The sequence below is a fragment of the Dipodomys merriami genome, unplaced genomic scaffold (genome assembly GCF_024711535.1).
Source record: "Dipodomys merriami isolate MVZ:Mamm:240054 unplaced genomic scaffold, mDipMer1.0.p SCAF_97, whole genome shotgun sequence".
NCBI classification, from domain to species: Eukaryota; Metazoa; Chordata; class Mammalia; order Rodentia; family Heteromyidae; genus Dipodomys; species Dipodomys merriami.
This window is the reverse complement of record NW_027206590.1, coordinates 4,588,724-4,614,572: the sequence shown is the minus strand read 5'-3', so window position 1 is coordinate 4,614,572 and position 25,849 is coordinate 4,588,724. Positions and strand designations below refer to the sequence as shown.

The 25,849-nt window shown below is 38.8% G+C and overlaps 1 protein-coding gene across 19 annotated transcripts in view; it reads left to right on the top strand.

The window, feature by feature from the left end:
- LOC138821975 (RNA binding protein fox-1 homolog 2) overlaps positions 1-25,849 on the top strand; it is a 245,481-nt gene that overhangs the window by 74,701 nt on the left and 144,931 nt on the right. For all 19 annotated transcript variants that reach the window (XM_070014449.1, XM_070014447.1, XM_070014463.1 and 16 more), the window contains exon 2: positions 9,581-9,631. In XM_070014449.1, coding sequence (XP_069870550.1) covers positions 9,581-9,631 — 51 coding nt within the window. The remainder of the gene's footprint in view (positions 1-9,580; positions 9,632-25,849) is intronic.

Sequence of the window (25,849 nt, the reverse complement as noted above, 5' to 3'; positions counted from 1 at the left end):
AGAATCTCAGTAAGAAAGCAGTTAGAAACAGGTAAGAGCCACTATGACCATTTCTGGGAATAGAACCTTCCTGAAATCTAGTTCTTAGACACTAGGCAGGCCAAGCTTTTGAGTTGCTCTTTCCTAAGGATGACATTCAGCCCTGCTATGGTTTTTTCTGCAGATATGTATTCAGCTTCTTTAAAAAAATGTGTGTGGGGTTGGAGAGGGGGCTAGGTTCTGTGAAGAAAAGTAAGTTGGGAATCAACAGGGACTTCGTCTTCAATGTCAAGCATACCTGGATTTGTGAAAGTGTGGGAAAATCATATAGTTTTTTGTGTTTTGCTTTTTGAGTCTCATTTTTATTTACTATAGAATGTTATATCATAGAGTTTTTATTGAAAAGTAAAAATGATAGTATATATCAAACACTAAGCATATTGCCTATCCAGTGCAATACAAGTGGCTGTTAACTTTTTGTTTCAACTCACTTGTTATCAGTCTGGGTCCATTCAGGAGAGAGAGATGATGCCATAATGAGGACATGGAAGATTAATTCAAGAAGGATCAAAGATTTAAACATAAGAGCTAAATCCATAAAACTCTTGGGAAAAACCCTAGGGATAAATCTTTTTTTTTTTCTTTGTCGGTCATGGGGCTTGAACTCTGGGCCTGAGCGCTGTCCCTCAGCTCTTCAGCTCAAGACTAGCACTCTACCACTTGAGCTACAATGCCACTTCTGGTTTTCTGGTTGTTTATTGGAGATAAGAGTTTCACAGACTTTCCTGCCCAGGCTGTCTTTGAACTGCAGTCCTCAGATCTCAGCCTCCTGAGTAGCTAGGATTACAGGCGTGAGCCACCTGCGCCTGGTGGGATAAATCTTTTTAACCTTGGATTTGGCTATGGATTCTTGTGTGTGACACCTAAGCATAGGAAACAAATAAACTTTATAAAAGCTAAAAACTTTTTTTTAATAATCAAATGATACTGTCAATAGAATGAAAAGGCTATCCATTAATGGACAAAAATATTTGCAAATCACATATTTGGTAAGATATTAATACAACAGATACATAAACTCAAAAACAAAAAACCTGCCTAGGTTGGCTTTGAACCGTAATCCTCAGATCTCAGCTACCTGAGTAGCTAGGATTACAGACGTGAGCCACTGGTGCCTGGCTAATTGGAAATTTTTTAAGGAGAAAAGAAAACCCTTTGTCAACCAATAAAATCTGGACATGGTGTTGTACGCTCTTGTCCCAGTTATGTGGGAAGCATAAATAGCAGGATCAAAGTCTAAGCCAGCCCAGGCATAAATATGAAACCCCCTATTTAATGAAGTAAGAAAGAGCTATCAGCATACTTGAGTCATAAAGTGCCTGTCTGGCAAGCAGAAGCCCCTCAGATCAAACATCAGTACCACCAGCAATAACTGTTTTATGCATTATGAACATTGAGATTATATCAAGTCATTTTGTGGTTTATAAGATATATGAAACATTGATACTATGTCATACATGAATTTCGCAGTCATAGAAACAAAACTCACCTTTTCAGTCTTCCACAGATCCTAGTATTCTTGCTAGAGGTAACCACAGTTAGAAGTTCCTTGTCTGTCTTTAGGGATGTATTTTTATTAGTTTACATTAGTTATATGGAGAAGGGTATTTTATTGTGACATTTCCACTCGTTTACAATGTGTTCTATCAGTCTCACCTACTCTGTCACTCTCCCTCTCCCCTTTTCTCAGAAACTGTTAATTGCTATTAAAAAAAATGTGTCCTTTAAAATGATCTGAGATCTCTATCATAGAAATTTAACTTTAATTTTTCTTACTTATTGGGCTGGGAAGGTGGCTCAGTGGTAGAGTGCTTGCCTTGCATGCATGAGGCCCTGGGTTCGATTCCTCAGCACCACAGAGCAAAAAGAAAAAAGCCGGAAGTGGCGCTGTGGCTCAAGTGGTAGAACGCTAGCCTTGAGCTGAAGAGCTGAGGGACAGTGCCCAGGCCCAGAGTTCAGGCCCCACGACTGGACTCAAAAAAAAAAAAAAAAGAATTTTTCTTACTTATGCATTGAATATTAAAATTAATGATAATTGATAACATTTTTAATAATGCAAATTGAAATTCTGATTTTTCACTTATTACTAAGAGCACAGACTTGAAAAAGCTTAGCCCACACTCCTTTGGACACTAGTGCATGTGATTTCTAGGGAATAGGATTAGCAAGTCTATGCACTCAATGCTTTTATCACTTTGCCCTCCAAAACAGTGGCTCTAATATGTGTTCTTACTACATGATTGAGAGAACTCACTTATGCATTTTCTTGCCAAATTGCAGTATTTTCATTTTTGCTGATCTCATGACTAGAAAATGATACAAATCTAAAAGAATGTTCATAGGCAGCACTGCTGAAGGACAAAACAAAGCATAGCTGGAAATAATTTTAAATATTCACAACAAGAATATAGGACTCAACTTTTTTTTTGTTGGTCCTGGGGCTTGAACTTAGGGTCTAGGCTCTGTCCCTGAGCCTCTCTGTGTTCAAGGCTAGCACTCTACCACTTGAGCCACAACATCACTTCCGGTTTTCTGAGTAGTTTATTAGAGATCAAAGTCTCATGAACTTTCCTACCCCAGCTGGCTTTGAACCGTGATCCTTAGATCTCAGCCTCCTGAGTAGCTAGGATTACAGGCATGAGCCACCAACTGCCTGGGACCACAGTGCCACTTCTGGCTTTTCCTAAGTAGTTTATTGGAGATAAGAGTTGCATGGAATTTCCTGCCCAGGCTGGCTCTGACCCTTGACCCTCAGATCTCAGCCTCCTGAGTAGCTATGATTACAGGCACAAGCCACCAGTACCCCTAATGCTTCTTTTGTGCTCAAGGCTTACACTCTATCACTTGAGCCACATCTTCGCTTCTGGCTTTTTTTCTATTGATAGATTACTAGGTATAAGAGTCTTAATTTCCTGCTCAGACTGGCTTTGAACTGAGGTGCACAAATTTCAGCCCCTTGAGTGGCTAGGATTACAGGTATGAGTCACTGGTGTCCAGCAAGAAACAAATTTTGATATATTTACAAGAGAATACTAATCAGCATTCAAAACTAGAGAATTATAGTGATTGCCTTAGTGAGTCTCACATTTATTGAGCAGATCACTAGAGAATATTATAATAGGATCCATGCAAAGTTAATGTGGTTGTAGGAGACAAGTATACACATTGTGCAATTAAAAAGGGAAAGTAAGCTTTTTAAATTAACCAGGGCCACTCTTGGAGAGGAGGCAGAGAGTTTTCCTACAGTGCAGAGGAGTCCAGTAGTCTTATCTGAGAGGTTGGGAACAGAGAAAAGTTTCAAAATTAGGATCTCATGTTTGCTAAGCAGGTGTTCTACCATAGTTTGTATGTGGGATGCTCTCTGAGAGTGATTAGACAAACTTATAACGGTAAAGGGATAATGTGGAATGGTTATTGACAAGAGAACTTGTCAAATCAGGAACAACAGGGACTTAGACTCCACCAGAACTGGTTTGGCTTTCCCGTTTCTTCTTTGCTTGCTTACTTCCTTGAAATATGCATGCTAGGCAAGTGCTGTACTACTGAACTATATCCACTGACCTTTGTCTTTTTTTTTTTTTTTTTTTTTTTTGGTCAGTCATAGCACTTGAACTCTGGGCCTGGGCCCTGTCCCTGAGCTCTTCAGCTCAAGGTGAGTGCTCTACCACTTGAGCCACAGCCCACTTCTGGTTTTTCTGGTGGTTAATTGGAAATAAGAGTTTCACAGACTTTCCTACCCAGGCTGGCTTTGAACTGCAGCATCAGATCTCAGCCCCCTGAGTAGCTAGGATTACAGGCGTGAGCAGGCCCTTTGCCTTTTTTGAGATAGAGACCCACTTTAAAGCTCATGCTGGCTCAAATTCTTGGTCCTCCTGCTTCCACCTCCTAATCTCTCAGGAGATTATAGATGTGTACTACCACTTCTACCTCAGCTCTGTCATTTGATATTTTTGTTATTTGGTTATTTACTTTCTCTAATAATAAATACATTTTTATATATCTATGTAATCTGTCTGTGTAATCTCCTCTTTTTGTTTTTCTCTTCCTCCCCCTTCCACCTTGGAACCATACTGCTTAGTTGCTCAGTATCTGTCCATCAACATCATCTTCTTTATTATAACTATTAGAAAATTTGCTATTAGTAAATTTGTAGAATCTAGAAGAAACAAAGCACTTATGAACTTAAGGAGTTCTACTCTTCCTTCCTCCCCTTTCCACCTCCTTCATGTTGTATATATTGCCATTATAAAAGTCAGTGTGAAAAAAACTGCCTTTGCTTTTATTATTGTTAAATAGCACATTTAATGAGGAGGTTTTTTTGGACTACAAATTTCCTTTTTAAAAAAGTATTTTTAGCTGGGCACTGGTGGCTCATGCCTGTAATCCTAGCTACTCAGGAGGCTGAGAGCTGAGAATCATAGTTCAGAGCAAGCCCGGGCAGGAAACTCCGTGAACTCTTATCTTCAATAAACCACTAGAAAACTGGAAGTAGTGCTATGGCTCAAGTGGTAGAGTGCTAGCTTTGAGCTGAAGAGCTCAGGGACAGCGCCCAGGCTCAGAGTTCAAGCCCCATGACAGACCAAAAAAAAAAAAAAAAGTATTTTTAATGTTTAGCGGTTTTTAGTATTACAGTCATGCATCTATCATCAATGTGTGATTCCAAAATATTCTCATAATAAATGTTGTTGTCACAAATAAATGTTGTTGTCTTTTAGCAGTCCCTGCTCATTTTTGTCCCCTAGCCTTTGAATTCACAAATCTGTTTTCTGTCACTATAGATTTATCTGGTCTAGACCCTTTCTGTAAATAGAATGATATAGTTTGTGGCCATATTATGTGTTTTTTTGTTTGTTTGTTTTTGCTTAGCATGATGTGTTCAAGATTAATCTATGTTGCATTAATATTCCATTCTTATAAATGCTGGATAATATTCAGTTATAGATGTATTGTATTTTGTTTCATTCGTCCTTTGAGTGTTGGGTTGTTTTACTTTTGGCTATTAGGAAATAATGCTGCTCTGAGCATTCTTGTTTAAGATTTTCTTTTTTTTTTATTGTGAAAATACTGTACAGAGGGGTTACAATTGCATGGGCAAGATAGTGAGTACATTTCTTATCAAGCATTGTAGCCTCCTCCTTTGTTTACCCTTCCCATCCCTTCCCATCCTCCCTCCCCCCCAGTTCTCCCCCCCAATCCTCCCCCCCCCAGTTGTAAAGTTCGTTTTTGACATGACAACTTGTACTTCTCATTGTTGGAACAGGTCCACCTGTATCCTTATTTAAATGACTTGTTTTTCCCCTTCCCCTCTACAGATTATACCTACATCAAATACAGTGAAAGCAGGGGTTATACTGTGGGGGAGGGACATATAAAGCAACAAAGAAATAATCTTATAATTGCGTTAGAAACAAATGCATGAAAGAAAAAAACATTTAAAATACATATCTTAGGGTTCATTTTTTAACATCACCTTATCTGATCTTTTCTGCTTGACTCATACATATACTAGATATTGCAAATAAGGGAAACCATGGGACCTATGTTTCTTTGGGCTTGGTTTACTTCACTTAATATAATTTTTTCCAAGCCTTTCCATTTCCTAACAAATGGGGCAATGTCATTCTTTCTGATGGAGGCATAGAATTCCATTGTGTATATATACCACATTTTCTTGATCCATTCATCTACTGAGGGGCATCTGGGTTGGTTCCAGATCTTAGCTATGGTAAATAATGCTGCAATAAACATAGTTGTGCTGGTAGCTTTAGTGTGGTCTTGTTTGTAAACATTTGGGTAAATGCCCAAAAGTGGGACTGCTGGGTCATAGGGGAGCTCTATGTGGAGTCTTTTGAGGAACCTCCATACTACTTTCCAAAGTGGTTGAACAAGTTTACACTCCCACCAACAATGAAGTAAGGTTCCCTTCTGTCCACATCCCCTCTTGTTTAAGATTTTCTATACATGTATCTTTTTGCTTTTTTTTTTGTTACAGACTTGGCTGTGGAATTTCTTGATCATGCAGTAACAGTGTTTAGCCTTTTTAGTTGTTGTTTTGTGTGACAGAGTTTTAACTAGGTAACCCAGGCTGACCCTGAACTTGCTGTCCTCCTGCTTCTAGCCCCTGAGTGCTAGGATTACATGCCAGACCTGGCTGTGCTTAACCTTTTCTGGACTACCCAACTGTTTCCAAAGTAGCCATACCATTTTATATTCCCCACCAGCAATGTACAAAAATTTCTATTTCTCCTATCCTTATCAACACTTAATATTGTCAGACTTTGTTATTATAATCATCCTAGTATGTGATTATTACTAGTGTGTGTGGGTTTTGTTGTTGTTGGTGGTGGTTGTAGTGCTTAAACTCCAGGTCTGTTCCTAAGCTCTTTTGCTCAAGGTTAGCACTCTACCACTTTGAGCCACAGCCTCATTTCCAGTTCTTGAGTGGTTAATTAGAGATAAGAATCTCATGGTGACTTTTCTGCCTAGGCTGGTCTCAAATCATGATCTGTAGATCTCAGCCTCCTGAGTAGCTAGATTTATATAGGCATGAACCACTGGTGCTTGTGCTCCATGTGGTTTTGACTTGTATAATAACCAATGATAATGACCATTGAGCAGAGAACTCTAGCTGAGTTAATTTTCCTTTTGCTGTTGAGTTATAAGAGTTCTTTGCCCTAGCGGCATGGTCCTTATCAAATATGGAATTTGCAAATGTTTGCTCTCATTCTGTGGATTGCCTTTTTACTTTTCATTGTTCACTTAGAAGCACAAAAGTTTTAAATTTTAATGACACCTAATTTACCTCTTGTTCTTCATCAGTTAAGCTTATGGTGTTATGTTAAAAAAAAAATTGCTGCTTGACCCAAGATCATAAGAATTGCTGCTCTGGTTTCTTTGAAAAGTTTTATAGTTTTATAGATCTGATCCTTTCTGTGTTAATTTTGTAAACTTATTTTACCTCTGGATATCTAGTTGTTCCAGCATTATTTGCTGAAAAGGCTATTCTTTCTCCATTGACATTTTTGGCACCCTTTAAAAAATTAATTGGCCATGACTATAAGGGTTGATTTCTGGACTCTCAGTTGTATTTCATTGACCTACATGACTATCCTTAGGTAAATATTGTACTAACTTCATTACTGTAGCTTTGTAGTAAACTTGAAAGTCAACAAACATTTCTCTTATTTCTCAAGATTGTTTGAGTACTCATAATCTTTTTTTTTGTCGGTTGTGGGGCTTGAACTCTGGGCCTGAGTGCTGTCCCTCAGTTCTTCAGCTCAAGGCGAGCACTCTACCACTTGAGCTACAGCTCCACTTCTGGTTTTCTGGTGGTTTATTGGAGATAGGAGTCTCACGGTCTTTCCTGCCCAGGCTGGCTTTGAACCACGATCCTTAGATCTCAGCCTCCTGAGTAGCTAGGATTACAGGTGTGAGCCACCAGCACCTGGCTCATAATCTTTTTTAAAGACAATTATTTTGAGTATTTAGTGTGCTTTCTTTGAGGAAACCGATGTATAAATATTTAAGTGTCTAAAATAGATTATTTATTAATAGAAAAGGAGAATTTTGTTTACCTCTGATAGAATTAGAGGAGGAATTCCTAAATAATTTCTAGTTATTTAACTTTATTTTTTTTTTAGATATTCTTTTAGGTCTCCACCATGTAGAGAACTACATCTTACTGTCGATGTATTAGACACCTGTGTGCTAGGTAGTGCTAGATATTGTGGAAATCCTGGGGTTCTATAATGACCCAACTTGACTTCTGGCTCTCAGGTTTTTGAAGTGTTTATTGACCTTAAAAAAAAAAAAAGATCTTTTGATTGGGATTGGGGGGAAGGGGGGAGGCTGGGAAGGGATGTGAAGGGTAAACCAAAGGAGGAGGGTGCAATGCTTGGTAAGAAATGTACGCATTATCCTGCCCATGTAATTGTAACCCCTCTGTACAGTATGTTCACAAATAAAATAAAATAAAATTTTTAAAAAGTGATCTTTTAAGTAGTTGCACAGAAGAGTTGCCATTTAACAAAGCAACTTATGAATACAATATATCTTGATGAGTGTTGACTTTTGACTATATTTGATTATAATTTTGAATGTAATTGTATCTCTGTTGTGCCTATCATTAGATGAAAAGTTTATTTTGTTGCCAAATGTGAAAGACCTACTGATGAAAATTCCTCTTTTCTGCTAGTATGAATAAAGTACAAATGGGTGGAAGAAGAAGATGAGTGTCTTTGAGTAGCTGTGTTGCACTTGAGAAATTATGAGAACAACCCAATGTTCTTATCATTCCTTGGTATGCACATACTATCTCCTCTCATTTGTGATTCTGTGAAGTCAAGGGCCTTCTTTCTTACTCCTTCACTTATTTGGAAATTTTAGTATTCAGTATATGTTGCTTGAATGATTGAATGGATCAAGGAAGAAATACATGATCTTACACTAAATTAGGGTTTGCATAAATTTTAATGGCCAGTAAAATTGCCTTAGGAATCTTTTCTTTTCTTTTCTTTTTTACTGTCCGTTGTGGAGCCTGAACTCTGGGCCTGGGCTCTGTCCCTCAGCTCTTCAGCTCAAGGCTAGCGCTCTACCACATGAGCCATGGTGCCACTTTGGGCTTCTTTTTGCTTATGTGGTGCTGAGGAATCAAACCCAGGGCCTCATGTATGCAAGGCAAGCCCTCTACCACTGAGCCATCTTCCCAGCCCCATGCCTTAGGAACCTAAATTCAGTTGTTCAATGTGAAGATGTGAGAGACTAAGTATGATAGACCTTTAATAAAATAAGATTAATGAGAATCACAAATAACATTGGAACTAAATTGCACAAATACCTAGAACAAATATCGACATTTATACATGTTCAAAGTTACTGGGGTCCATAAGATGATATAGGATGATAGGGGAAGTCTTAAACAGACCTGGAATGTCATCTAGACTTAAAAGAACTTGTCAGGCATGTTGGCACATTCCTGTAATGCCATCACTTTGGAGAAGAGACAGGGGATCAAAATTTGAGGCCAGTCTGTTCTATATAATGAGTTGAAGGCCACTTAGGCAAACATTGTGAAACACTGGCACAAAAAAACAAACAAAAAGCTAAAAATAGAAGAACTGAGGGCAAAAAGATTAATAGAGAGGAAGAGCTTAATCTTTCCAGACCAGGAGGCAGTTGTTAGCAGGGTAGTATTTGTCCCCTTTCTGACCAGGTGACAAGTAGAAATATGTGGAAGCTGATGGTTCTTCCAGTATTTAGCATTCAGTGAGAAGAGGCTGGGTCTGCTGAAGTCACCCAGTGTGATGTTTGGAACTCTTCTGGCTCCCAGTCTCCATAGTACCCTGGTTGAACTATTCGGGAGAGGAAATGCAGGGGGAAATGCTATTCCTGGATAGTGTCCTAAGTGAGTACTAATCTTTGTTTTGTAGTTAGGTAGCATGGAATATGAAACAAAGCAGCTTTTATATTTGGCCAGTTTGGATGCTTTTGATTATTGTGAGTGTTTCCTGGTTTCTTACAGTTTCTTTTTTCTCTATCTTAGAACGAGTCTTTGACCCCAGGTTATCATGGATTCCCACCGCGGGATAGCCAGGTTGGTGTCTACTATTTATAACTTGGTGTGTGTGTGTGTGTGTGTGTGTGTGTGTGTGTGTGTGTGTGTGTGCGTGCGTGTGCGTGTGTGTGTGCAGATGTGATCAAAGTATACCTTAAGAGAGAAATATTAACATTTCCTAAAATTACTTACTTTGGAAGGTAACACAACTTATTTCAGGAATGAATATGCTTTTTCAGATATAAAATAAATATTTCTTAGTCCTAAAGGTATTATGTTACTTTAATTATGGATGTTACAAGAGAAAATTATTAAACATCGCAAGGATTGACTTTTTTGCTAATATCTTAACTGTTTTTTTTAATGTCTCTTAATTCTAACAGCTGAAATTGTCTCCTCCCCCCCCCCCCCCAGTCATTTTGTCTTTCTGTATGGATCTGTTTGATCTGTTTCCATCTTTGTAATAAGGTAAAGGAAGAAAATTCCATGCTCCTTCCAGGGGGAGTAAAAAATTTTTTTTTGACCTTATGGTTTTAATCAGAGAAATCTTGCCAAAGACATTGAAATTTCTGCCTTTTTTCCTTTATTAAATGGGGGATGATTAGAAACAGGCCAGGACCTTTCATAGGTTAGAGTAGAACTGCTTCCTACAGATTATCCTCTTTACAGTTTGAGGAAATGTGTGAAATGCCTTCCATGTTTTTTTGCTACTTGAAGGCTTCAGTAGATAAGGTTGAAATGAGAGTTAAGAACCAGGTACAACTGGTATGGCTCAAGTCACCTTGCTGCTGAATGACATTGGTCTCCTTCCTGTTTGAGGATATTGACATTTTTCAGGTATGAAAGGACAAGTCCTGGAAATGTCTTTTGAATGCCCATTCATAATTTTTTTTTCGGTCATGGGGCTTGAACTCTGGGCCTGGGTGCTGTCTCTGAGCTCTTCAGCTCAAGGCGAGTGCCTCAGCACCACTTCCAGGTTTCTAGTGGTTTATTGGAGATAAGAGTGTCACAGAATTTCCTGCCTGGGCTGGCTTTGAACCATGATCCTCAGATTTCAGCCTCCTGAGTAGCTAGGATTACAGGCATGAGCCACAGGCCCCTGGCTCATAATTTCTTTTAAGCTTGCCAAAAGAAGCTACCACTGTTAGGTTTGTCTACTGGATATGAACCTTCATAATGCTAAATGAAGTAGCAGTCCATTTAGTTACTTCCCAGAAGTTAATTGAGTTTCATCAGGGCCTCTGAAAATAATCTTAAAAAATAGCATAATCTAAGGTCATCTTCATAGAGGCCTTCCACATTTGAGAGTCTTTGCCCAATGCTTGCATTTTGGGTACTAGAATGGTATCTGAGTGGGTAGAGTCTGTATGCTGAAAAAGCATTCATCTCACTGTTTATCTGTCTGTGGGATCATCACCATTAAAGTTGAAGACAGAAGCTTTTGGTGAGAAATAAGGTTACCTGTCTAAATCTGAAGACAATTAGAATTTTTTTGGAGGGAGAGGGGGTTATGGGGCTTGAACTCAGGGCCTGGGTGCTGTCCCTGAACCTCTTTGTGCTCAAGGCTAGTGCTCTACCACTTGAGCCACAGCCCCACTTCCGATTTTGGGGTGGTTAATTGGAGATAAAAGTCTCATGGGGACTTTCGTGCCTGGGCTGGCTTTGAACTGTGATCCTCAGATCTCAGCCTCCTGAGTCTCTAGGATTACAGGCATGAGCCACTGGTGCTCGGCAGGATATAGTCATTTTATTTGTTTTCCCTCTGGTGTGGATTGGCCACAAATCTGTAAGCTGTGAAATTTGTGCTTCTTGACAATAGTTCTGTATCCTAGCCATAGGTTAAAACTGGAGGTTCAGCTCCCAAAGATTCCTAGGCTTAGCTTTCAACTGTTTATACATGGTTCAGTTATGTGGTAAGGGGTCAGGGTCAGTCTCTTAATCTAGTCCTGAATACTAAGGTATGCTAATTGCTATAAAGTGTGTTGATATTTTTAGCTCTGAAGCTGAAAGGAATACTGTCTGATGCTGTGTTCTTTCTGTGAGGGATTGCAGATCAGTGAGGAGCAAAATGAAAAGGAGTTAATAGCATTTATTAAATCACAAAAAGTATTGTCATTGCTTGTAACTACTTTACTTTTCTTTCCTTTTAGAGCAGGGACCTACCTGTACATTCATTACTCATACCATCTCTGCTGTAGGCCTGTGCAAACCCATTGGCCATTATGTAAAGCTGCTTAATTTACTTTGAGGCACATTTTGATGGTGACAGGTTTATTTTCAGTTTATTTTCTTGGGCCTTATTTTGTACTCTGGTTGGATCTTTGAATTAGGGATCTTAGAGTAGTGCAAATAGGCAAATATTGAATAGCTGCTTGTTGTATTTGATGAATACAGAATCCAAATGAGTACTGCTAATTAATGCGCCTAACCTCGTGAACTCTCACTCTGTGCTCTGAGATTTGGGAGGCATTTATCAGTGTGAAACACTGGTTATTGAGCAATCTGAGCTGGGCAGGAGCTGAACTTGTGATCTCTACATCTCCCCAGGGTAGATTTATCTCAGCAACTCCAGGATTTGGGGATGGGATGAAGGTGAATTTTAATTTTGTGTCTTTATTTGCTCTCCTTATTCTTTTGCTGTTCTTTATAAATAGAAGAATCTTTTCCATACAGGAATTTTATGTGTTCTGAAAGATTAGAGTCTTGATTGTTTTAAACAAAGTATTAAAAAAAATCTTATCCAATTACCTTTTGAAGTAGATGAGGTTTGTGTTCCCTTTGGAAAGAAGAAAATTGAAGTGACTTCTCCAAGCTAATAGTCAGGCTAGTTTCTGAATAAGAATTTAAACTAGTCTTGTATTTGAAGTTCTTTCCTTCATACTAGAGACTATTGACTCACCCAAGGGAAACATGAACACTGACTGCTCACTCAAACTATTTTATGTATCATTTTGGGGGATTTTTTAGGTGTGTGTTTGTGTGTGTGTGTGTGTGTGTGTGTGTGTGTGTGTGTGTGTGTGTGTGTGTGTGTGTGAGAGTGAGAGAGAGAGAGAGAGGGAGAGAGGGAGGAGGGAGAGAGAGAGAGAGTGAGTGAGTATTGAGGTTTGAAATCAGGGCCTGGGCACTGTCCTTTATCCTTTTCTACTCAAGGCTAGTGCTCTACCACTTGAGCCAAAGCTCTGCTTCTAGCTTTTTGCTGGTTAGAAATAAGAGTCTGCAGACTTTCCTGCCCAGGCTCTCTTTAAACCACAGTCCTTGGATCTCAACCTCCTGAGTAGATAGGACTGCGAGTATGAGTCACCAGTGCCCTGCTAGACTTTTTGAAGTTCAACCACAGATGAAGGAGTTCATGAGTGCTAGTTAAGAATGTTGGTTAATGCTGGTTAAGTATTATGTGGATTAGCATTTCACTGTTTTAGTGACTCATCATGTTATAAAAGTCTCCAGCAATGCAGTTAAATTAAAAAAACAGTGAAGGGGGGCTGGGAAGATGGCTCAGTGGTAGAGCACTTGCCTTGCATGCCTCTGAGGACCACATAAGCAAAAAGAAAAAAGCCGGAAGTGGCGCTGTGGCTCAAGTGGTAGAGCGTTAGCTTTGAGCTGAAGAGCTGAGGGACAGCACCCAGGCCCAGAGTTCAGGCCCCACGACCGGACCCAAAAAACAAACAACAACAACAAAAATACAGTGAAGGGCTGGGAAGGTGGCTCAGTGGTAGAGTGCTTGCCTTGCATGCATGAGGTCCTGGGTTTGATTCCTCAGCACCACATAAGCAGAAAAAGCCAGAAGTGACGCTGTGGCTCAAGTGATAGAGGGCGAGCCTTGAGCTGAAGAGCTGAGGGACAGGGCCCAGGCCCAAAGTTCAGGCCCCATGACTGACAAACAAAAAATCAGCACAACAACAACAACAACAAAACAGTGAAGAAAAAGAGGGAGAACTTTTCTCCTCCTGCTGCTGCTGTGGTTCCTCCTCCTCCTTCTCTTCCTCCTCCTCCTCCTCCTGCTCCAGCTTCTGCTCCTCCTCGGGCCTGGGCTTTGCCCCTGAGCTTTTTTTGCTCAAGATGAGTGCTCTACCACTTGAGCCACAGCACCACTTAAGTCTTTTTTGAGTAGTTTATTGGAGATAAGAGTCTCACAGAATTCCTGCCTGGGCTGATTTTGAACTGCGATCCTCAGATCTCTGCCTCCTGAATGGCTAGGATTATAGGCTGAGCCACTGGTACCTGGCTAAGGTTTTGCTTCTTGATGTAAAACCACCCCATTCTTTCCCAAGCAGGTCATAGTCTTTAGTGGATTGAAATCTGTTGCTTTTGTAAAATACTTAAAGCACTTTTCTCTGCTTGCCAGAGTGCAGTCTATGGAAATATATGTTTCAGCAAACACTGTGATTCAAGTGGAAACCAGCAACTTTATCTCAAGCCATGCAAAGGATTTTTGGCTGATAATACAATGTAGTGGTGATTTCTAGCTGTTGTTTTTTTTTTTTTTTTGTGATTCACCTATGAATGTTCCTAAATGTTAATTAAAAGTGGTGTGTTTTCTGGGTTTAAATTACCTTTTTTAAATGGGAGAATACTTGTGTACATTAGCTCTGGTATTCTTATGTAGTTGAGGCTTAGAAAGAGGGATCCTTTTGCATAGCAAGCTGGTTTGCTAACATTTATTTGGAGTGGATTTTAGGGGGTGCCTAAAAAGTATAGAAAGGTTCCTAAGATTGTTCCCTTATTATTTCCTGGCACCACAACTTTATGTCTTCTATCAACTTTTGAAAGTGGTAAGAGATGCTAATGATTTTGATGAAATACTTCCAGGTCAATTGGGGAGTATGGGATGTATGGTCATTTTATAACTATAATTAAAATATTCATTGTTCTCTTAATGAGTGTAATAGGACTAGTACCTCACTAAAGGTTAATTTAAACTTCTGGGTAATTTAGGAAAATAATTTAAAAGTTACATTTCTGTTTTTAATTTAAGCAAATATATGTTTATTCTTATAAATGGTCAAGTTCTTTTACATACTTACAGATCTACTAATTAAAGTACTTGTATTTATATATTTATAATGTCCTCACAGCTTGTGAGAATTCATCTATGTGTTCTAGGGTTTTTATTACTTTTTGTTGTTCATTTATTTGTTTATACTGGGGCTTGAACTCAAGGTCTCATGCTCTTGCTTGACATATTTTTGCTTACAACTAGCTTTCTGCAACTTGAGCTATGCCTCAGTGGTTCATTGGAGATAAGAATTAAGAATTTATCTTCGTGGGCTGTCTTCAGACCTCAGTCTCCTGAGTACTTAGGATTATAGATGTGAGCTACCAGTACCCAGCTATTTGTTTCTTTTTAAAAGAATAACAAGGACATTCCAAGGTATCTGGATAAAACTTTACATTTTATGTTTACCTCCTAGCTCATTCTTTTATTGTTGTCTAACTCCCATCTCATTTGAGCAGAAAATTTTGGTATCTTAAAATGTTCTGAAAACAGTCAAATCTGAGTTGTTTTTAAGAAAACTTTTTAACCTTCCAGTTTATTGCTTTATATAACATGTAATTATAATGTACCTTAGAGTTTGTGTAGTCAGGTTGGTGAATTAACCCAGAAAGGCTTAGAAGTGGGTATCAGAGAATTGGTGCCTAGTTTTGGGGCATAAGAATGATTGAGATTTATTTTATCAGCATATTTGGTCAAGGAAATGGAGAAAATTAGTTTACTTAACAATCTAATTGATTAAAAACAATCTTGTAATCAATTGTAGATTTTTATATCTTTTAATATCTCTATATCTCAGCAATGGTAACTTTCTTGTTTTTTGTAATCAATTCAGTTTGGGGAATAGTAAGGGAAAGAGAATTAGAAACAGGAATTCAAATTAGACCTATGTAATTTGTTTTATTGCATTTGGTACAGCCTAACTAAGAGATGTTCAGTAGTGGAATACTTTCAACTAAGTGTTGAAGGTAATACTGGAGCACCCTCAGTGTAGTCCTTTTTCTAGAACCTTAAATCCTGGCACTTTATATTCATTGTCTTACACTTTAAATGGTATGGAATGAAACCTTACAGTTAACAATTGGGATGAGAGAACACACTCTGGCTTAGTAATAAATTATAAAAATAAATGGCTCACAAAGTATAGGTTACAAAATAATTCTGTGTAAATTCAGTTTTGTTCTTTATAACTCTGCCAGGTAGTCTGAGCCAAAGCTGTATATTATAGATAAGAAAACCAAAGCATAGGGGTTTTAAAGTGAATCCCATAATATCATATTGATAGTAAGTGTCAGAGTTGGACTTGAACCTGGGGTTTCAGCTTCTGTGTTTGACATTCTCTTCTGTAGTTCTCTGCCAGCATCTCTCTTCTTTGGTTATGGCTCTTGTGGTACTCGTGTGACAAGAAAAGAGATGTGGAATCATTGCAGAATACTGCAGCATGGGAACTCTTCCTCCAACCTCTACTTATTTTGAACTACTTATTGCTGTCAAGGTTGCCTCCTAATATGGCTGACCTTATATTTCTTTTCTCATTAAGATAAAAATTTGCTCTTGTGTTGCTAGACTTTTGATCTGATTTTTAAAATGTTTGCCAGTAACTCCTTATTTTTTCCCTTTCATTTTCCTAAATTCTATTGAAATCAATTATATGGATAAGTTTCAGTGATTTACAGAAATAAGTGAAAATATCAGGTGGCAAATACCGTAATTAGTTGAAACTTTAGTTTTATTATGGAGAGCAGATTAAACATGACCTCTAAGTGGTTTTGTCTTAAAAAGTATTTTCTTTCTTTTCATCTTTGTTTCTCCTATTTATCCTAGAATAGGCTTTATTTTAGTCTAGGTTTTACAAATGTGCTTTTAGGGCTTTTGATTATTTTGATTGGAGCCTGTGAACAAAAATAAGAACATTTCTGTCGTACTCATTTGTCTGGGGCAAAGGAATAATGATTAGATGGAGGAATGGTGCCATGTTCAAGTTCTAGCTCAGTACTTCACAGCTTAAAAACAATCACAATTCTGAGTTTGCAATACTTCTCATACTCTGGTCCAGCATATACATCTATGTGTATGTATGAATAGAACATAGAAGTAATTTTACCAGATAATACCCTGTGTTCTGAGTATTGTGATATTTCTGTCCCATTCTATTGCATCGAAAATTGTTGATTATGTGTACGCTATGTAAAAAAGAGTAGGGATGGGAGAAGGAAATGGTTGAGAATGACAGGAGTTGCACTGATCAAGAAGCATTGTACCTGTAACCTGACTTACAGAGTTGTAGCCTCTTTGTACAACTACCTTATAATTTTTTAAAAAATGTTGATTATAGCTGACAGTTGATTAACCAAAATTGAATTTCAGGACCCACTAAGGGACTGCAATACATAGTTCTGAACAACATTATTCTAATACTTGCTATCCATAAAAATGCAGCTTTAGGGTCTGAGAGTGTAGTTCAGATGTAGAGTGTGTGTTTAGCCTGTGTGAGATTTAGATTTAGTCCTCATTACATGTGTGCGCTTGCACACACAACCTTAATGAAACATTGTTTTTGGCAGTCACTGTCCTATTCCTTTTCTTCCTATTCCTTCTCTTTTTCCCATAGAGGCTATGTTAAAATAATTGGTTCAGAAATGAAATGATATCCATTTTGTATCTCAGTCTAGAATTTTTGTTCTTTTTAAGCTAAACTTGTTTTGTTGATAAATTAATAGGAAATATAAATAACGTTGTTTTCTTTTAATAGATCGTATAGCTCCCCATTTTTTAACCTTTGAGAAAGTCTTTCACCTCCCTCCCTTACCCTCCTGGTTTGGGTACTTTTGTGATGTCCTTAACACTCTCTACACCCTCTAGTGGGTGAAGGTGTGAAGGCCTGGCAAGTGCAGCAGCATCTAGTGTTATGCAAGTGCTTTCTTGGACTTTACGATTGCCTTTCTGGCCATTTCATTCTATAGTTTATAAGCGTTTCCTCCAGGAACAAGCTTTTTTTTCCTTTCTATTTTTGAACTTTACTGCTATAGATCTAAATAATATGTATATTTGATTTCTTGATTTAATGAGGATTTTTTTTGCACCATCCTTTGTTTTCCTACTGTTGAAGATGAGGTATTAGCAGTTTTACAGACATACTCTCCTTCTCTCCAAGACAGCCATGTTTGTTAAATCAATATTCATTGTTACTTTTTGATTACATAGTATATTATTATGGCTAGGAATATTTTTATGGCCAAATGGTAAACTATTATAACTTTATTACCTTTCTTTGTTTCTAATTAAGGTACTATATATATGTATATATATACATATATATACATATATATACATATATATATATAGTTTACTAAATATATGTAGTGGGTTGTGCGTATGGAGTATGTACTATATGACCTACTCCCTCAGCCCTTTTTGCTTGTTACTTCTCATATAGAGCCTCACTTTTTGCCTGGCCCAGCCTTAGACTATGATGCCCTGGTTCCTGCCTCCTGCATAACTGAGATGACTGGTACAATATATTTGTTGAAATAGACAACTCACTAACTTGAGCTGGCCTTAAGAGTGAAGTCCTCCCTATATCTAACTTGAGCTGGCCTTAAGAATAAGGTCCTCCCTGTATCTGCCTCCTCAGTAACTGGGATTACAGATGTGAGACCCTATGTCTATCTCATTTCCAGCCATCTTGAAACAAATACTGGTAAAGACTGCTTTGTTGAGATTTTCTCTGTTGGAAAAGGGAAAACCAATTTTGGTTAGACTTTCACTATATTTTTATTGCCTTTGCCCTGCCAGACCTTTATGAAAAATTAATTCTTAAGAAACTAGATATGTGATCTTCTGCAAGAGAGTGCCTCTTGCAAGTTTAATGAGTTTGGTCAAGTGGATATTAAATGTAAATCTGTCATTTATGGAGCCGAAGAAGGCTCTTAAAACACTCAATAAATATCTTTATTGAATTAGTAGAACTCTCCCTATGTGTCTCCTGCTATTAGGATCTTCCACTGTTCCTTTAGAGCCCCATCAGTCTGGGCTCTCATGAGCTTTCTGGCGTCATGTGAAGCATAGAAACATCTAAGATCTCTTTAATTTTGTCATTTTGATATTGCTACAGGAACCATCCATTCATTCTAGCAGACATGTCCTAACTTTAGAGTAACAGATGGCCAATAGAGATCATCTAATGAAGAGAGCTAGCATATTTTGTATCCTCACTATTAGGCATGGCAAGAATTATTTCCATTTAATCCCATTTTCAGGCAAAGAAATGAAGGCTCAGAGAGACTAAAGCATTGCCCACAGTTCTGTAGTTTTTAGTGAAGCTGAATTTAAATCTAGATGTGTTAGATTCAAAATTTATAAAATTTCCATGAGACTTATGCCTTGTACTTAATTACTTTTAGTGGATTTTTTCCTTAAACATTTACTTGCCTATTTTTCTTCAGACAGAAGTTCCCTCCTCCTTCCTGCCCTTCATTAAGGGGTGATGGTTCTGTATTACATTTCTGTATTCCTTTATAGTTGACATATCATTTTCATACCATTTCTCCTTTGCCTGACCCCAGGAAGTCTGTATGTAAGGGGGCAGGGTTTTAATATTCCTTGGCAAGATTCCCAGTTTCATGAGCAATTGGCCAAAGGTGATAGCATAAAGTTGGCTTTTGTTTTGGTGAGATGCACTGACCTTCAGAGTTAAAAGAAAAGATTTAAAATTTTTCAGCAACAAATTCTCCTTTTCAGCTTATTGAGTATGGTAGAAATAAGGAGATGATCATGTACAATTTCATGAGTCCGTGAGTTTATTGCCATACAATGAGATTTTCCCCCCTTAAAGAGAAGAAGAGCCTGAGCAAACTCCCTAAGGAATACACGCTGTAGATTTAGGTACATTAGGGAAGTCAGGTTATTCAGCTAGACTGGAAGTAGGCCACCATGAAAAGGAAAGTCTTAAAAAAAGGTTTCCTGAATACCTTCCTGTAAGTTTTTCTCAGGAATAGCTGGTGTAGCAGCCCCAGTGCAGATCCACAACAACCTGCAAGGCCCCTGGAGGCTAGAGGGTTGAGGCTAGAGGACTGTGCTCTGTGCAGAGGTCAAGCTTTACAGCTCTAAGGCTAATATAGTGTTCCTTGTTGACACAGAGAAGTAGCCAATGAATGCAAGTTTGCCATGGCCTAAATTCTCCAGTGTCAAACTCTTAAGTTTATGAATGTCTTGAAGTCTAGTAGTCTAGTAGTCAAGGTCAGTAGCTCACATGTGAGCAGAAAGTTTTGACATAATGTTTTCAACTCACATATTGCACATCTGATAAGGTGTTACACTCTTGCTTGAAGGGAAAAATGAAAACACGTTACATAGCAAACCATGGAAGTGCTTGAAATCATTCAGAGCTACACACACAATGATGAAATTATATGGATAAAATTTGTAAATATAGGTAAGTGGGCAGTCCTGGAAAAACAGATATGGAAGCTTGAGCTTACTCTCTGAAGTTTGACCAGGAGACCCCTTTGCTACTGCAACATAGTTTGAAAACCACTGGAGAATGACCATAGAACTTGATTGTTTTAGTTGGTGCTTTAAATAATTTTCATTTATCCAAGTTCAAGTTCTATGTTGGGCTTAATATTAACTTCTCTGATAGTTGGTTCCTATTTGTAAAACCAGGATGCTTTTATAGGATTGCTAATAAATATTAGCTGAGAAAGAGACCAGCAATAAAGCTCAGTGTCTCCGGCTTCTGTGGTGGAAAGATGGATCTGTCACACAACACAGGCCATCTGCTCACCCTGCACAGGGTCCATGCTGAGTGACCTGGAAGGCTCACTATTGAAGCGTAGAACACCTCAGTTGTACTACAACCTAATACTTTATACTTTAATGGAGACGCAGAATCCACATTTGTCACTAGCTTGGAATAGGAAAGGACAAGCCATTTTTTTACAAAAAAAAAAAAATCAGTTTTCAGAATAAATGTTTTTGAGCCAAACAGACCCTGTTCTGACACTGTGGCATGAAAGCAGCCCCAAACCATATACAATGAGGAAGTGTGGCTGTGTTCTAATAAAGCTTTATTTGTGGACACTGTACACTGAGATTTGAGGTTTGTTTTTTATTTATTTGTTTTTGTTTTTTGTTTTTTGTTGGTTGTGGGGCTTGAACTCTCAGCCTGGGCACTGTCCCTAAGCTCTTCAGCTCAAGGCTAGCACTCTACCACTTGAGCCACAGTGCCACTTCTGGTTTTCTGGTGATTTATTGGAGATGAGTCTCACAGACTTTTCCTGCCCAAGCTGGCTTTGAACCATGATCCTCAGATCTCAGCCCCCTGAGTATCTAGAGATTTGAGTTTTTAATAACATTTTTCATATACTATACATTACTTTATTGTTTTCTTTTTCATCTTAAAGCAATATTATACTTCTTTTTCTTTTTATTCGTTAAAAATATAAATGCTACCCTAACTCATATCTATCTGTATTGGGGATTGTACAAAAACAAATGGTAGGCTGATCTTGGTTTACACATCATAGTTCACAGACTGTAATCTTGATTTAGATATTTCTTATTGGTAGCCAGTATAGTTTTTGACCCTGTGAAAAATAATTTAAATTTAAAAGTTGATTGTTTTTTTAAAAAAGTGTTGGTATTAGGAATGGCTTATTTTAACAATAGTAAAAAAGTAGGATTCCATTAATTGTTACATTGATTTCTTTTCCCTCCAGTGGGAATGGCTAAAATGTGGTTTAATCTTTGTGTTGGTAATGGCTAAATGAAAAAGTTTTCTGAGGAGTCAAAGGTCATGAGAGTTAGGAAACTTGGCTTTGTCACAGGTTTGGGGTCCATGTGTGTATCACTTTGCCTCTTTGGGTCCCTTAGTTTCGTTATATATATATGAAGAAATCCATTAAGATTATAATGGACATCCTTTCCAACTCCAAAGCCTAATCCTACTTTTGATTGTTTTAGTTAGTGCTTTAAATAATTTTCATTTATAGAAACTTTTTTTAATACTGTACTGGACTCTTATCGTTGCTTCAAAATTTCCCTGTCTGTATTCTAGTCATTTCTGAAGGGAAGTGAAGATGTACCTTAAATTTCAAATATTATTACACTTAATTGCTAGTTCTGCAATTAATTATTGTTCTGTAATCCTGAATCAGTTAACCTGTTTAGAAATAAGCTGCAAGTTCTAACACAGAGAGAAGGATAGTATAAAGCTGGAGGAATACAAAGCCTTTTCTGCTTACATGTGGGCCGAGGAAGATTTCATAACTAGAAACCTGAGTCATGCTCAGAGGATTCTTGGCTCTCCTAGGGTAGAAGAGAAAAGGGCGCAAAGGAGATGTAGCTGTGCTGGTTTTTGTCAGCAGAGGGCACCCAGAGCAAAGCAAGTGTTGCCTAGTGTGACAGGAAAAGTTATACTGTATTCTTAGTGTCTGTCTCTTTATTTTGTTTAATCTGTGCTTACATTCTCAGATGTTTTTACCCATTTGGAATTAGAATATTCTAAATGGAGTACTTATTGGTTGATTGCTCAAAATAGAAAACCTTCAGTTCCTTCGGTGTCCAGGAGTGAGTTATCCTAGGCTGTTTAGCCAGTGGCTTTTGTTCACCAATCTCTATAATCAATTTTAGAACATTTTCACTATTCCATTTAAAACCTCACCTCCTTGCCATTACCCACTCTACTAATGTCCTGACAGATTTGCCCATTTTGGGTATTTCATATAGATAGCTTCAATATAGTATGTGATCCTTTATGTCTGACTTCTTTAATTTACCATGGTGTCTTCATGATTCATTCATGTTGTAGCTACTCCATTGTTTTTGTTGACAAGTCATATTCCTTTGTGTAGCTCTATCATACTTTATGTTAGGAAAGCATGCTTTTATGTTGGGGAGAAAAAGGTGAAGTGAATAGGAATAAATACAAAATTTTAAAATTTTTAAATGGGGAGAATGTTGGGGAGAAAAAAGTGAAGTGAATAGGAATAAATAAGAAGTTTAAAATTTTTTACATGGAGAGAATGTTGGGGAGTGTCATTTGACTAAGTCAGGTAAGCATGAGGCCTTGAGTTCAAGCCTAGTACTGACACGAATACATTAAATAATTAAATGGGAGGGAGGAGTATGAGTGGTAACAGTTAAGCAGTTGGCACCAGTAGTGGGGCAGCTGTCATTGCTACTTCATGGGCCATTTTGTGGCAGAGTGGCCACTCTTCTGACCTGGACACGTGCAGCATCAGGGAACTCATTGTATAAATCTTGTGTGTTGGCCAGCATCAGTGCCCCTTACAGTACCTCATGTGGAACTGGAGAGGCCTTTACTGATCTAATCTGGCTATATTTCCCTTGGTTACTACACCTCTAGGTCTCCAGAGAATCCTCTCTAAAGAGTTGCCTGCGAGTTTTTTGAGTGCTGGCAGTTCCAAGATTATTTCTAACCATATGATTTACCTAGTACAAATTATACCCATCTTTCAGGTTCTGATCCACTGGCCAGAAAGAGCAACCATCATTCCTGTGTTTTTGGAATGAATGCTGATTCTCAGATTCACATACATTCTCTTTGGCTGAAATGTTGGAGGGCTCTTTTAGGAGGTAAACTATTTGCTCTTCCAGCTGCTAGGTGACTTTACTCTAGTCCCTGGCTTTCTGTTGCTTACTTTCTTTTTTTGTTGTTGTTGTTGGTTGTGGGGCTTGAACTCTGGGCCTGGGTGCTGTCCCTGTGCTCTTTAGCTCAAGGAGAGTGCTCTACCTCTTGAGCCACAGCGCCACTTCCAGTTTTCTAGTGGTTTACTGGAGATGAGTCTCACGGATGTTCCTGCCCGGGCTGGCTTTGAACCGCGGTCCTCAGATCTCAGCCTCCTGAGTAGCTAGGATTACAGGCGTGAGCCACCAGCACCCAGCTATTGCTTACTTAATTGACTTAATGTCCAAAGAACAGAGTATAACTTTATAAAATGAGCAATCTTAGGCAGGCCTCTACATCCTCAGTCCTTCTCATTTGTACTTCAGAAATGTCACTGGTTCTCTCCTGTGAGGGATCTGTCTGATTAGTTTGGAGAATGAACCATAGTCACTTCCATTGATACCCAAGCTTTTTGGCGGGATGTCTGCCAACACTGAAATAAGAACCAAGGAAAGGAACCATCAGTTTGGCCTTCAGGTCCTAATTTGTTGACTGGATTTAGTCATGTCATCCTGGCTCTGCAGATGGGGCAGACTGAGTCCAGATAGGTTAAAGATTTACCCAAGGCCACACTCTTTTATCTGTAGTTTGTGATAGTAGCAAAGCTGGGTGTGAGATCTAGAACCTTCATTCTCAGTTCAGTGCTTTTCCCACAGTAGTGCTGCTCCCTGATGGCACCTACTGTCCTGACCAAGGTGTGGACTGGCCTGCTCCACCCCTTTAAGGCCTGCTTCAGTGTGGGCTTTCCAATGTGTTGTGAGGTGGGGGATTTTGACAAATCAGGGGATGAAGATAAAAAATTTGTAAGAGGACTAGGGGAAGAACACTAGCTTGTGAATGTAGTGAGCTATAGACTCGTAGAACCCAGCTCCTTCTGTTTTTCCCACCATGTGTCCAGTAAATAAGTATATTTGGTTTTGATTACATGATGATTATAATGCTTTGAGAGCTTATAATCTATTTGCTAAAAATAATTTTCAAGAAAATACATGTCATTACCCTAGCCTAACAGTCATCTTGTATTTCCTGCCTGAAAATATTTGGTCGTGGTTGTCAGCTTCATGCTTGGTATAAGTTTTGTTTGATTTTTAATTGTTCTAAAGGTGATGTACAGAGGGGTTACAATGCTAAATGCCAGGTAAAGAGTACATTTCTTTGTGGTCAGTATCACCCCTTCCCTGGCTCTCTCCCAGTTGGTATTTTAGCTGAAGTGAAGCTCTTCTCCTCCTATGATCACTCTCACCCTGTCCTCCCTTTTTCTACATGTGTGGACCTCCAGAATGGGCCTGGCTTTCTAACTTGCCCCTCCCCCCACCTCACAAATCTGGTAAATGTGACCTGATCAGCTGGTGTAGATTTAAAAGCAGCTACTTTCTGGTGGAACACTTAAGCTGAGAAGTACTTTCATACTGAGATCATTTTCATTCTTTTTTCCCTCCCTTCCTTCCTTCCTTCCTTCCTTCCTTCCTTCCTTCCTTCCTTCCTTCCTTCCTTCCTTCCTTCCTTCCTTCCTTCCTTTCCTTCTTCTCCTCTCTTTCTCTCTCCTCTTTCTCTCCTCCCCCCCCCCCCCCATCCTGGGACTTGAACTCAGGTGCTGTCCCTTAGCTCATTTTGCTCAAGGCTAGCACTCCACCACTTGAGCCACAGCACCACTTCCAGCTTTTTCTGTGATTAATTAGAGATGAGAGTCTCATGGACTTTGCTGCCTGGGCTGGCTTCCAACCTTCATCCTCAGATCTCAGCCTCCTGAGCAGCTAGGAGTACAGGTGTGAGCCACTGGAGCTCAGCTCTTCATTATTTTTCTTCATGATTTGCTGCTGTTGTTGTTGTTTCTCTTCCCCATGAACCTCTTCATGGGTAGAAGCCTGTTTCGCTCTTTCTCCTTTACCTAAGCACATTGTTCAGCATCGTCCTTAAGAGTGTGCCTCTCCAGCTACTTACCACTCTATGATGGGGTGGGGAAGGTGCAGGAATGCTAATATGCTGGTTGTCAGCTTGAAGTGTTATTCCTATAAAGAAGTTGTTTTATAGTCTTCAATTATAATCTGTAGCAACAACTACTATTTATTGAATGCTTACTTTGCATCAAGTGCCATACTAAGTACACACACCTACATATCCATGCACTTAACATCTTATTATCTTAACAACCAGTTTCCCTGTAAGATGGATGGTAGAAACCTTATTTTACAGATGAACAGACTGAGCCTTAGTGAGATTTAAGTCATAGACCCCGAAAGTGGCAGAACAGGTATTTAAACCTAGGCCTGCCTGACCCTGAGTCTGTGCTTTTAATAGCTGTGCTGAGCATCCTTGAGTGAAAGAGAGCTGAGTCACTGATGTTCCCTGGGGTTTATAAATGAGACATCTGTGTTAGCAAAGGGCATGAGCAGCATAGTTTAGATTAAATTTGGTTTGGGGATTATAGAGCCTATACAAAGAGAAGATGGTGAGCCTTTGCCTTGTTTCTGGAGCTGATTTGCTTTGGGCTATGCTGAGAGGTCCTTGCTCTGTGAGTCTAGAGTAGCTGCAGATCATTAATTAGTCTCTACAGTTCTGGAGAGGCTGGTCTGTC